This window comes from Ammodytes marinus, assembly GCF_949987685.1.
Source record: "Ammodytes marinus genome assembly, chromosome: 14".
Taxonomy (NCBI): Eukaryota; Metazoa; Chordata; class Actinopteri; order Uranoscopiformes; family Ammodytidae; genus Ammodytes; species Ammodytes marinus.
Window position 1 is genome coordinate 16,989,883 of NC_137218.1, and position 13,086 is coordinate 17,002,968.

The window sequence follows — 13,086 nt, forward strand, 5'->3', positions numbered from 1 at the left end:
TACACCTGACTGGGCTTTTTGGATGTGGGGCTCAAAGCTTGGGTGGAGGATTTGGGGAGAAAATGGCAGTTGGGATAGAGATTCGAATCCAAATACCTCAACCGCTCCACTTGTTCTCTTTGGTCCCTCCCTGACACGCTCTACACCAACAAAGTTGTGCCAAAGTGAATGGACAACAGCCCCAACAACCAATAAGAACAGAGAATCGGAGCATCGCTCTGATTGGTCAAACTGTCAGCTCATGTTAACTTTGACCAATCAGAAATCATATACCCCAGCTTTAAGACACCTTATCTAAAACTAAGGTTGCGTTCCGAATCGCATACTTTCTACTATATAGTATGTAGAAAAAATATTTAGGATGTCCCGATTCTTGTGGCCAGATTTAGGATGGTTAGAAGTACCCGGATGTCCTACTTCATGCGGCCAAGATTGTTAGTGTTGAAAAGTGCATCCTATTTGGGCGATTCTGACCCACAATCCAGTGCGCACGTGAAGTGACGTAACATCGACGAAGCCTCCATATGAAAACAAACAGGGATGCGACGGATATAAAAGCAAGAGGCAAGAACAAGGCGCAATGTTATGATGAAATAAGAGAGAAAAGTATGTCCCAATAGTATGCCTACTGCATCCTAACTAGATTCTTTTTATCGTCGGATGTAGTATAGAAAAAAGAATGAGTATGCGATTCGGAACGCAACCTAAGTGTTTCAGAAAGAGGCTGAAAAGGGGAGATTCAGCAATGGCAGAGTGAGAAAAATAAAGGTGTATAGGTCACTGCACCGCGAAACTAGCCTGGAAATCCAGACCCACATCTAGAACGATATAGGGTCTGGCCACGATCAATAGACCTTTCCAACTCATGGGGCGGCTCCTACTCGTGCATATCAAATACAACTGCATGCAATTGAATAGCACTACAACCAATCAGAGGTAGGCTAGAAACGATGCCACAGCTGCATAAATATTCCAAAATCTGGATATAATTATTTAAAAAAAATTCCCTTTAGATCACTAGTTTGAGGCAACATACATTTGAGAAACTGGGTTGTAGGTTATCATAGCATTAAAATAGCATTATTGATGAAGTGATTTTCCTTTTCCAATTCTACAAGAAAAACCAAAACAACTCATAAATAGAGCAAGTTATATCTTTTTTTATTCCAAGTCTGAAACAAAAACATGTGATTTTACAATTTTTACAAGTGAGTAGCTAAGTGTCATTCGACAAACCGCGCTTTCTAATCAAAAACACCCATTATTAATCGAATAGGACATCATCTCATGAAGTTGTCTGTACAAAGAACAAAGGTGAAATATTAAAGTAAACATTGATTGGACTTAAACTTGATAGCTGCTGGTCAACAAAAGAAAAATGCTAAAACTATTTCAGTAGACTGTCAAGATTCCAAGCATTTATACACCAACAAAAAGGACAGTATATTGTGCTGGCATACGTTACACACACACTAAAAAAAAAGTACTGCTAAGTACTTGTACAAGAGAACAAATGTAAGCAACAACAATTGCACAATTTACAGGCAGGCTAGAATTGTAATGGGAGTAGTGTTTGTGCAGTCCATCCAGCAGAGGTCTTGATGAAGTTTTTCCAGGATCATGCCTGCAGAATGTGGGACCTGTGCAGAGATCAAGGAAAGTCTAAATTAACTTAGAGTGAATAAATAAGAAATATTGCAAACAAGATGCTGCCCTCTCACAGCCCATCACGATCATTTAAACTTACCTGATCTTTTCACCAGCGCTGTCCTCGGTTGAACGGTGGACGCTGTCTCATGGTGCGGTATTTAGACATGATACTGTTTGTTTTTCTGAAGACTGGCCTCTGATTGGGGAAGGGACGTGGCACTAAGCTCTCCTTATAAAATCAAAAGAAAGGCATTTATTAGTAAATCCTTAATAAGAAAAAGCCAGGTTAATGATGAGCACAGTGATCTATTGAGAGGGTTTACATACCATGAGTGGTCTTCTAAAATTTCCAGACATTTCAGGGCCCGTCCTCCTTGGACCACCAGGGAACCTGGGTCTCTGTTAAACAATGGCCAAGGTTGAGTACATACATTGAGCAGTTTTCCTTGTTTATTCATAACAACTATATACACATTTCTGAGGCCACTAAACATCCAGGAGGCCGAAACGCTGTTTATAATAACAGTGTTAATATTTGAGCCTCCAAGATATTAATCTAAAATCCATTACTACTATTACAGGATTTAGCTGCAATCTTCTACTACCAGTTAAATCTTTAATTTTAGTTTTTTTTACTTTAATGTGATGAAACATTTCAAAACTACTATATACCACTCAATTCAAAAGAAATATGTACATTTTAATTATGACTAAAGTACATTTACTTCTGTAATTCCTGATGAATTATCACATACTCCTCTGCAGAGTCTTGCAATAGATGTTTGGCTCACCTGCATGGGTCCTGGTCCTGGTCTCCTGAAAGGCCTCCCTGTTCTATGGCTATCCTGCATCATATTAAACGGCCTGCAAAAGAATAAATAACAAAAAAGGTACATCAAAAAAAAGGACACTCAATAAAGATTATTTTAACTGATGGAAAACACTGCACAATCAGTGCTTTGTTCCAAACAATGTTAAGAACCGATTCTTTGAAATTCACCTAAAATTCCTCTTATCTAGAAAGCCCCGTCTTCGGTCTTCAGGCGATGATCTGGAATCACTCGTCTTTGAGAGACCACTGTTCCGCGAATCATCTGCATCTGAATAACGTTTGACAAATATGGAGACGAGACAATGAAGCGTGTAGCTGAGGCTTAACATTTTAAAACTACAGAATAAAAAGGAATGTAAAATATAGAAAATATAGGAATTAGACTAGTCTTACCGGACTTGGGGCTGCGAGTTTTCGGAGGGGAGACGTCCTTGGAGGAAGAGCTTGGCCCAGGTGGCCAATGGGACAGAACAACTAAGTCCCGTTTCTCTATAGGAGAAGATCTGGGGAGAGATCAGTGGAGGCAGTGTTAATAACATCAGCCTTAGTGTTCCATCATCATGTGAGATTCATGTTGGCGTTTAAACATCTTAATTGTGGCCTGGATACACGTCAACATCACATCATTGAAGTTATTGCAATGTTTAAATGATGATAATCCTGTCAACTCTAAGAAGTACTGCAATTTAAACAAGTAATGAATAGAACTGTTTTGCAGGCAAACAAATGATTATAATGCCAAGCATTACACATCGGTACTTACAAAACCATGGAATGTCCATGCTTCTTTACTCCTACTTTTGTACCCTGAATCAATCTGAGCTCTCTTCATTCAGTGATTGCTAGAACAGGCAAAATCTTGGAGAGAACTTTTAGATATCGATCACATCACCAAATCTTCTCAGAAACGGAGGGGACCAAGCCTTGTTTCACTGTCAGACTGATCTTTAGAGGGTTTTGTCATCAGGTCATTCCTTGTTGATCCTTAAATTGTCATCAATCATTTATCATCCAAAGGGTTTCAGAAAATGGACTTTAGCGGAGATGGACATTAAAGTCACAAGTTTGAAGTGTTGTTGTGAAGTAAATGGCTGAGCACATCCAGGTTGGTGATTATGTCACTTTAACAGCTTCTTCTCAATAGCTGCTTCTTCTCCACTGCATGTCCAAGCAGTTGGTTTAAGAGATGATCCAGAATTCCTCAAGCCACAGATTCATGTTTTTAATTTGGCTTTACAAAAGGCATTGCGTTGCAAATGGTGAGACTTCTATTCCTTTAGACCGCCTACTCTTCTTACATTTTGGAATCCTTTGCGTGATTTTGGAAATGGGAGGGCTTTCATAAAGATGATCATCTGATGGTGCTGCTGTTATTAAAGTGCTGCATTTTCCTCTTTGTGTAGGAGTTTAAAGTTACACTGGGATAAAGTGCAGAGCACTGATTGAAAATCTCTTTTGGCCATGCCACTAGGCGAGGCCCGTCTTCGCAGGTTGGCAATGTGCAGGTTCGTGTTTATAGACTTTCAGTGAAATGGACTTGGTTAGATCAGTTTTTATAAAGGGGCAACTGAATAGTACTTATGGGTCACATGTCAGATTAGACATACAAACAAACCACAGCCCATGCTGACCTGTGGGTCCAGCCTGATAAGAATATATGGCACCTTGGTATGGCAACACTGCAAAGACCAAACGGATCTTGCTTCTTTTTCCACACAATATCAAGTTGTTATTCTGACCACTTTTCACCCCATTTTCAGTTCATTTAAATCCATTTTCCTAGGTCTTGTTTCACCATTTGCATCTTGTCCTTTAAAGAGTTTGACTTCTTTGGTGTTCTCAGCAGGCAGTCAATATGATTCAAAATGGAGGTGGTCGTATAGTTGCACTATCGTCACAGGTTTGTTGTAGCTTCCCCGGTGCATTTCATCTTCAAAATTAAATTCAGGATATTTCTCCAGCTTGGTCATGGTAAATGCTTGTTGAATGTCTGAATGAGTACTTAAAGCTCTTGATACTTCATAGAAGAAGAAACTCCAGTAATTAGATGCACTGTACAAAGTATTTGGCTATTTGTTCTTCTGATTCAGATGGGAATAAGGCATCATCATCCACAAGGTTTCTTGCTTCAGGTGGTGAAGAAACTTGTATTTGATTCTGAAAATCCAATCCTTCTGACAGAACTTCACATACTGCAGGACTTTGATCTCCACTTACAAATTCCACTTCTGTGTAACACACAAATGAGGCATTGGTCCAGTTCTGGTTTGCATACGTACACATAGCCATGTATCTGATGAATGCTTGAAGATTGTCTGATGAATGCTTGAAGATTTCCTGATAGTGGTGACTGACTTGCTCGGACTCCAAAAATACATATGTTGGCCAAAATATTTGTTCTGGGTTTTAACTTGTTTTCTTTGCTTTGCTTTTACGTTAAGTCTATATTCAACTTTGGAACGTTTGGAATTATTGGTAATTTTGTGCATAAACAAGTCAGAAATTGAAAATCAGAAAAATGAAAATAGGTAAAATGTTATGTCATCCAACTGATGGTGGCTACTATTGTCCTCCAGTTCCTCTTCATAGTTGAGTGGCTTTGGTCATCTTTTATCAGCAATAATTAACCATCATCCATATCGTCAGAGATTATCTTCAAAAAGTTCAACATGATCAAACATGGCACTTGACTTGTAACTTTGCCATCTCATTTTTTTGATTTTTTTATATTCATTTGATCCTTCTGATTTCCCAAGGTCCATGCAATTTTGCAAATAATTAAAGAAAGGGGCAGCATGGCTATTTCAGTTTAGGCCATGTTAAGTGCGGTCCTCTTCATTTCCTAATTTTCATACACATATGGTTTTACACTTCCATGTCACTTCAGCTTCAATTTGCTTTTGTTCTCTATCAAGTATGCAGGGGTCTTCAAAACGTGCTAAAGAGCACTTCACGCCTACGACATTCAATGTTGATTAACTGAGGAATCCTTCCACAACACAGGTAAACTTATTTTTCCACACCTCATCAAGGGCATTCAACGTGTGTCAGGTTACAAGACTGCGTATCAAACGGTAGAATAGCACGTTCTCTTCAACTCACTTGACAGGAAGATATTTTGAATCGTATGGGGTGGGCACACAGTGAGGTATTTGAAAACCTTTGCAGCTTTTCATCAACTGTATCAGTGTTGCACATTAAGCTCATCACGACATCTCCATTTTCCACAGCTGGCACTCACTTCACATAGAGACATTCTTTCTTGACCTCTTAATGATCATCAAGCCCCTGCGAATAGTGCTAGAAGGAAAATACCGTACCTGTGTGTGTTCGACCGGCGAGACTCCACCTGTTCTTTGCTTGTGTCAGAGTCTCTTGAAGACTTGCTTGCATTGCTTTCATCTCTGGGGGGCGTCTTTAGTGGGCCAGCCTTCCTCGGTTCCAGGATTTTCAGGGGAACTGCATTTGACTGGAAACGCTTCTTTCTGAGAGCAAAAACAGAGCTGACATTTCCCTGTGGGCCAGAGTCGCCTTGGCCAGGCCTGGGTCTCACAGACGGAGGTATTCTGAGCCTCATGAGTGACCCCGCACGCATCTGCCTGTTCTTAACCAGGAAACTTTTATCCCTCAGAGACAAAGGCTTGCCACCAAATGGCCTGGGAATACTGAGCAGCTGAGGTCTCTCTCGTCTGGGGTTCTTTGGATTGCCATGCTCCAGTGCAGGGTCTGATGATGAGGGCATGCTGATGTCTGAAATCCTCCTCTTGCGGAATCCTGCCCCTTGTCTCTCCTGAGGGTTCCTGTTGTAGGAGGTGGACGGGGACGGGCCTCCTTTCCATGAGGGGCCTCTGAAAGGAGGCGGCTGAGGGACATCTTGTGCCCTCTCTCTGCTGTGGGACCTGCTGCCCTGCCTCTCCACCGGGCCACGCTGCCGCCTGGAGTCTTGCTCGGATGACCACCTGCATTTCCATCAAACAATAGAGAAATCATTACAATGACAGATCCATTGCCATGTTATGTGGGAGGCGGAACTTTAAACTTTTTTTTTATCTTAATGCAGCCCCTTCATAAAGCCATGACAGAATGAAACACGTAGGAGTAGTTACATTTTCAAAGGGCAATTACAGATGGAACACTCCTCTCAATTGCAGGGTGAAACCACATTTACATCAGAACCCCATAAATTCCCTTCTAATGAAAAAGAGCTGGGGTAGGGTAGAGGTAATCACTATGGGGACGACAGGGCCAGCTTCGGGCCTCCTCTTTAATAATTCTACCCAGCTGGGATTGTGGCTTGACTCCTGTACCTCTCTGGACATGAGCCTCTCCCATGCATCTCTCTGGGGCCCCTCTGTGATCCAGAGGGCCCGTGTTCTCCATTGTGTTGGTTAGAGAACGATCCGGGCTCGTTCCAGCGCTTCATGCCATGACCCGAGTGCTCATAGGGCCTTTCTCTAGGACTGTAATTCCCACGGGGGTCTCGACCTCGCTGCTCTTGATGCGCAAAGCCTGACTGACCCCTTCGGCCCCTGAAAGAGCCCCGGTAAGGTGGTGTAGGGCCGGGCCTCCGGTCAGCTGGGTGGTTGCGAAAATGTCCTGGGGAAGGTGACCTGTGACCTGAGGGTTGGCCATGGAAGGGTGGCCCCCTGTGACTCGGGGATCCTTGTGCTGGACTGCGGTGGGACGCCTGATGCTGGACATGGGGGGAGCGGTTTTGTCTAGATGGAGAAGGTGGCCTCCTCTGGTTGTGGTGCGGTTCCATTTTGGGAGGGTACGATTGAAAAGAATCCTGGTTGGGGGATCTCCAGTTATTGAAGCGGGGCTCTCGTTGCTCTCCCATCAGGGGGACTCTTCTGACCACAGGGGGTCGTCCTCTACCTCTGGAGTCTCTCCAGTTATAAGAAGGCTTTCCTTGGTAGCCCTGGTCATCTCTTCGACCTTTGGAGTTAGGGTTGTAGTTCCTCTCGTTCGGCCCATTCTCATGACGTTCTCCATAAGGTCTGTTGGGACACAATGATATCAGAAATGGGTGCGTTACAACACAAAATGCCACTTTTAAAATACCATATTTTTGCAAGCTAGCATCTATCTGAAATTAGTATCAGTAAACAAAGCAAAATATTAAACAATCAACATTAACACCTATGTCAGAGCAACTTGACATAATGAAAAGGCATTACCTGGACTTGAGGCGTGGTGGGCCAAAATGTGGTCGGACCATCTTTGGTAGTGAGCAAATAATCTATGGACAAAAAAGAAACTGCATTGATTTTTAACAGCTGTAAGCCTATACCAAACTTGATTCCTAAAACTGATACCCCGGTTTAAAACAGACATTTTATAATCTTAAACTCAGGCAGTTGTCCAGGACTCTTAGGATATTTGTGAACAGTCTTCTTGCACTTTCACTGCATAAAAATACATACAGAGTAAAACTAGGTCTTGGTTTCCCCTACGTTCTCTTTATTTCACTCAAATTAAAACAAGCTGGGTAGCTATTTAGTAAAAGCTGCGTTAAGTTAATAATTCTAAACACCATTTCAAGGCCTATAAATATGCAGTCAAAAACAGTTGAAGGTTTCATATTTCTACAAACCATATTGTCAAGGAAATATATTTCCTTATAGATTATATAACATTTATTGCTTAACATCCATGCTGTAAACTTTTGTCTCAGTAAACTTAAAGCCCAAGATTTTGGCCTCACACAGATATACGACTTGTTCATGTTCACAAGGTCAAAGGTCCATGAGAAACACTGAGAGGAAGAATCCCTAAGCATAAGTTGTTTGGACAGACTATGAATTATAGCACCTGTATCCTATGAGAGCAGTTTATGTGTAGCACTCACACATGTACACACATATGTACTCTAAAATAACAGCACACACAAACCTTGAGGATAAAAGCGTGTGCTATTTTTGTTCATGCTTCAGTCAATTGTGTACCACGTGTGTTGCATGTATTGATTCCTTGCTTTGCTAGCAAGTAAAAATCTACTGAATTTGAAACTGCCTGATTCCGATTCGTTATTGAAACTCCTGTGTTTTAATAAATGACAGGGTTTTTCCTGCATAGAGAAAATTTTGGCGCCCGCCAAAGCGGATTTATCTAGCACCAAAGGAAAATCAGGAGCGCCAAAATTATAAAGATTGAGAATAAATATAGCTATTTAAAACCTCTCCAAATTCAGCCCAATTTAAGTCATCCTTCTTGAGGGGTTGGGCAATAACTTGAATTTCATTTTCGATTACTATTACGGCTTCCCTCAATCATGAAAACAAAATAATCGTTATTAAACTATCATTGTTCCGCACGCCGGGGCATGCAGGCTGTTAAATGCAGCGAACCCTTTCAGCCGAGCGGTGCGCTCGCTCGGCCCCTCCCTCAACTGATAATTTAGCTATCGGCTGGTCCAGAGAGTAGGAGGGAGATGTTGCGCATTGCCGGGTGTTTTGAAAAACTTCTAGATTACGAGATTAAAAAGTTAAAACTAATTGTGTTGTCTGAAAACACTTCGGACTCACAACAAACTAAAATAATGTGCAAGATTTGTCACGCGCGAGTAACGTGACATACGCGACCGCGAGAGAGAGACAGAGAGAACAAAAAGGTATACAACCTAATCTGCACCTCTAAACATCCCGACCAATTTGTTTATTCACTTTAAGTCGAATCATAGTGGTCTATGACCAAGCAATCACTGAATAAAAAACACAGTAAGTTTAAAGCTCCTTGACTCCTGCCACCACAACTGTCAACACTACAATGCAACTGCCTTGACATAAATAAATCATGCCCTTACATTTAATGCCATCAAAAGACGTGCCCTATCAACACCATTTACAACGGATTATTTTTATTTTGAGATATTTATTTTATTCAATTATTAAAGATATGTTTCACTTATTTAGCTTATTTCTATTCTCCCTGTTTTCAGTTCAATTAGGCCTTTGTTTAAAGTCCAAAGTCATGGCGTTATTAGAAAAAAACCTTGTTAAAAGTAAATATGCATAATGTTCTTAAATCAATGATTAACTGTCTTTAATAATCGTTCGTGATAACACAATGTGATTACTCAAAATAATCATGATTATGATTGTTTCTTTCTTCTTGCAATTTCCATGGTTTAGATCCATTAGAAACAATTAAAGTATTAAATAGGCAGGCCTAGTCATTATTAGTATTTTGACTTCATATCTACAGGTTTTTTATTGTGATTTCATAAGTGTCAGTGAGCTTCATGGTTACGCAGTGATTGACAGGCTGACTGAAATGCTCTTGAGCTGGACAGAAACTCCCCTCTCCCAACCCCACACCCTCTTAAAATACACAAACCGTTTGCCTTTACTGTTGCACAGTCGCGACTCCAAAAGAAAGTCGTCGCGTACTGACCCCCCAAAGGCCCATTCTGAGCCAGGAAAAATATTGAATTTCGTTAACACATAGTAATATTTAATCTAATAAGCAGAGAAAAGATAAGTCAATGCTAACCTAATCAGTACAGTCAAAGATAAGGGTGATTGATTACAATGTACCAGCTGCCCTCTTCAAAAGCGAGAGGCACCTATTTGCAGACACATGGGGAAACGGAGCTCCACCGGAAATACGAAATTTCTTCTTCGTTTTTTTTACTGGCGGCGATCACCCGGCATTTCTTCTTCTTTTTGTTTTACTGCCGGCGTTCACCTGGCGGTGAATAATAACAAGACACAGTTTCCACCGATTATGGTGCTAGTAGACAGTAAAATAAGTCAGTTTGTTAAGGGTCTCAAGTGGCCAGGACGGTGGTAAAAAGTAGATGTTGAGGTAGAAGATGAATGAAGCAACAAATATCAACTCTTATAAATGAAACACAAAAAGTTGAACTTTTATCTTAGAAGTCCTAGAAACAAATGCTTGTCTTTTCCTCTTAAATGAAGCTGTAAATAGCCTTTACGTAGTGTCAGTTGGAGCCTTGTTGCAGCAGTGCAGGCTAATGCTAACTGTGTTCAGATTAATAAACCTATTGTATTGTATGTAGCCTATCTCATTCTGCGGCTGCACGCGATCGTTACTGTTCACTTGCGTGATCACAAAGTCACAGACGAGCCTCGTTAAATAGCCTAATATGAATATAGAAATTATATAATAATTAAAACTGTGATCACTAGAGGACAATGGGTCTGGTAATAAATCAATCAGGATCTACAAAGGAAACTGTCACTCCCCATTTTTTAAAATGTGTTGTTTATTTTAATGTGGTGGCACTTTTTGTGTTTTATTTATAAGAGTTTATATTTGTATGTGATTGACCTACTTGTGATAATTGTGAATTAAAGAGACGGATTTTGGAAGATGTACACAAAGCTTAGTTGCTTCATTCATCTTCTACCTCAACATCTACTTGTTACCACAGTCCTGGCCACTTGGGACTCTTAACAAACTGACTTATTTTACTGTCTACTAGCACCATAACCGGTAGAAACTGTGTCTTGTTATTATTCACCGCCAGTAAAAAAAAAAAACTAAGAAGAAATTTCGTATTTCCGGTGGAGCTCCGTTTCTCCATGGGTCTGCAAATAGGTACTCTTGTCAAAAGCACACAGAGTACAGACAGGAAGCGGATCTTGAGGAGATATTCACCGATTTTGACAACAAGCATTGTCCAGAACCACTGACTCCACCTTTAAGAGGACACTCCTATATGTTGATTAGATCAGCAGCATCTTTACACAACAAATATAAATGCTCTAAATTACAATATTTCTATTAGAAATTTAGGTGAAACATTACAACTAGTAGGGCGCCCTTAGCTCAGTTGGAAGTGTCTATACATTTTTTCAGATGTGTGTGTGTGTGTGTGTGTGTGTGTGTCAGATTCCTATTTCTGTTGTTGTTATAGCAACAATCGCCCAAACAGGGAGTATTTCTGTCCTCGGTGTTGTGCAATTCTTAAGAAACTAGAGACTGGTCACTTCGACAGACTATGCTGGTAGGGTTCCCCTAAGTACGTTGTACTAACAATATCTAAAAGCCTCAAAGCAACTAGAGTCGGCTAATAAACCGAAAAAAAAAACACATTTCCGTATGCTTACGTTACGCGGCTCCGACGATTTTACCTTGTGCAGACGGTGTCCGAGGTACTAAATATAAATTCAGAATGGCCTAGCGATACACGAAGCTCCAGACAAGACGTCAATAATGGAGTCTACAAAACATGCAAAAAAACAAAAAACAGTACGACGCCGACGATTAGACCAGAGGATAAAATGAAAAGTAAAGGCTAATATTTTGAAGGCGCTACATGTTTGAGTTAATACGTTTCCAGGGTTCGTCACCTGTTCACTTTCAGTGCTGATCCTTAAATCCTAGAGAAGGATCTGGGCAGATCGTGCTACCATTTTTGGTATCAGCCACTGGCAGCTGAGACTCAACACCACTCGGTCATTATTAGGTTTATATTTTGCTGTGGCGCAGTAAGTATAGCAGAGACGTTCAATGTATCGGTATGGTTTCGATTTAGCAAAACAAACGTGGAAACCAAAGCTAACGCAAACAGCTGTGTTGCTAAATGTGCGAAAGCCTGTAAGCTAGCATGGTTATTTCGCTAGTTTGGCACGCCTCTAGAAAAACAACATTCACCTTGTAAGTAATTTAAACAATTTGCCGACCAGCTAGAATACAACGAGTCACAAAAGGTCAAATGTATACACCAATGCATGTAACTCAATCATTTAACCTTTGAATACTCACCAAAGATCAACCGTCGATCAGGTAAAGCTACGTGCGTACGACACACTTCTGCTCTGTTCTGGTTCTTGCTGCCACAGAATGTAAAAGGTTCTTCTTCTTCTCATCGTAACGCCCTCACTCTTGAACACAGCGTGTGACATTAAAACCGTAGCGCCACCTACGTCCGCGGAGGTGAACTACAGACATAATGCTGGAAAATACTACAGTACTGTCTGCCTTTTCACAAACATGCTCGCACTATTTTAATCGGAACTTCGTTACATATAGGCCTATATAGTTTTAAATTGATTGTATGTATAACAAAACTAATAATGATTAAAAAAAAACATCCTCTCTTCCTTTCCTCTCTAATCAATGCAGTCAAATCTGTTGAAACTGTTTTGGGTGTTGATTCAACTTCAAGGTAAATTGTAAGGCATAGAGAGTTTTTTTTTCGATTTTTTTATCCATCCCATATCAATGAACATAGAGTTTTATAAACACCATCATTATACACTTCATTAAAGTAAGATTGTTTTGCAGGGCTTGACTGCATTAGTTGAAGTTGAAAGAAGAAAATGCTACAACGAAACAATGATGGCTGTTAATGTGACTGGTTTATTTTTCACATCTCAGTATCTACCTTCTTCCTCTTTTGCCCTCTCACTTGGTTATAAATATAATCAACTTTTCCCCCAAATGAATAGCTTCATAGACACATAAAACAACAACACAGAATTCCCAGTTTTACCTTTTATTGTTTCAGGTAACATTGTTATGACCATGCTAACCATGCACAATGTCTGCAGTAATTACATAACTTAAACAGTTAAGCTGACTGTTTTGAAATATGGGTAAGAGCGGATTTAAATACTTTTTAAAGTGGCTGT

At 40.5% G+C, this 13,086-nt stretch overlaps 1 protein-coding gene across 2 annotated transcripts; it reads right to left on the bottom strand.

The window, feature by feature from the left end:
- Positions 1-1,146: 1,146 nt before the first annotated feature.
- LOC307261200 (uncharacterized protein) lies at positions 1,147-12,329 on the bottom strand. Of its 2 annotated transcripts, none has more exons than XM_080041683.1 (10): positions 12,218-12,329; positions 7,663-7,724; positions 6,790-7,482; positions 5,803-6,441; positions 2,876-2,985; positions 2,651-2,750; positions 2,442-2,514; positions 1,978-2,049; positions 1,748-1,879; positions 1,147-1,640 (listed from the first exon to the last, which is right to left on the bottom strand). In XM_080041683.1, the coding sequence occupies exons 2-9, from the start codon at positions 7,701-7,703 to the stop codon at positions 1,757-1,759; spliced, it is 1,851 nt and encodes a 616-aa protein (XP_079897809.1). In that variant the 5' UTR covers positions 7,704-7,724; positions 12,218-12,329; the 3' UTR covers positions 1,147-1,640; positions 1,748-1,756. The 2 variants fall into 2 exon arrangements, with proteins under 2 accessions (XP_079897809.1, XP_079897810.1); XM_080041684.1 differs by having other exon boundaries at positions 1,147-1,662.
- Positions 12,330-13,086: the final 757 nt, after the last annotated feature.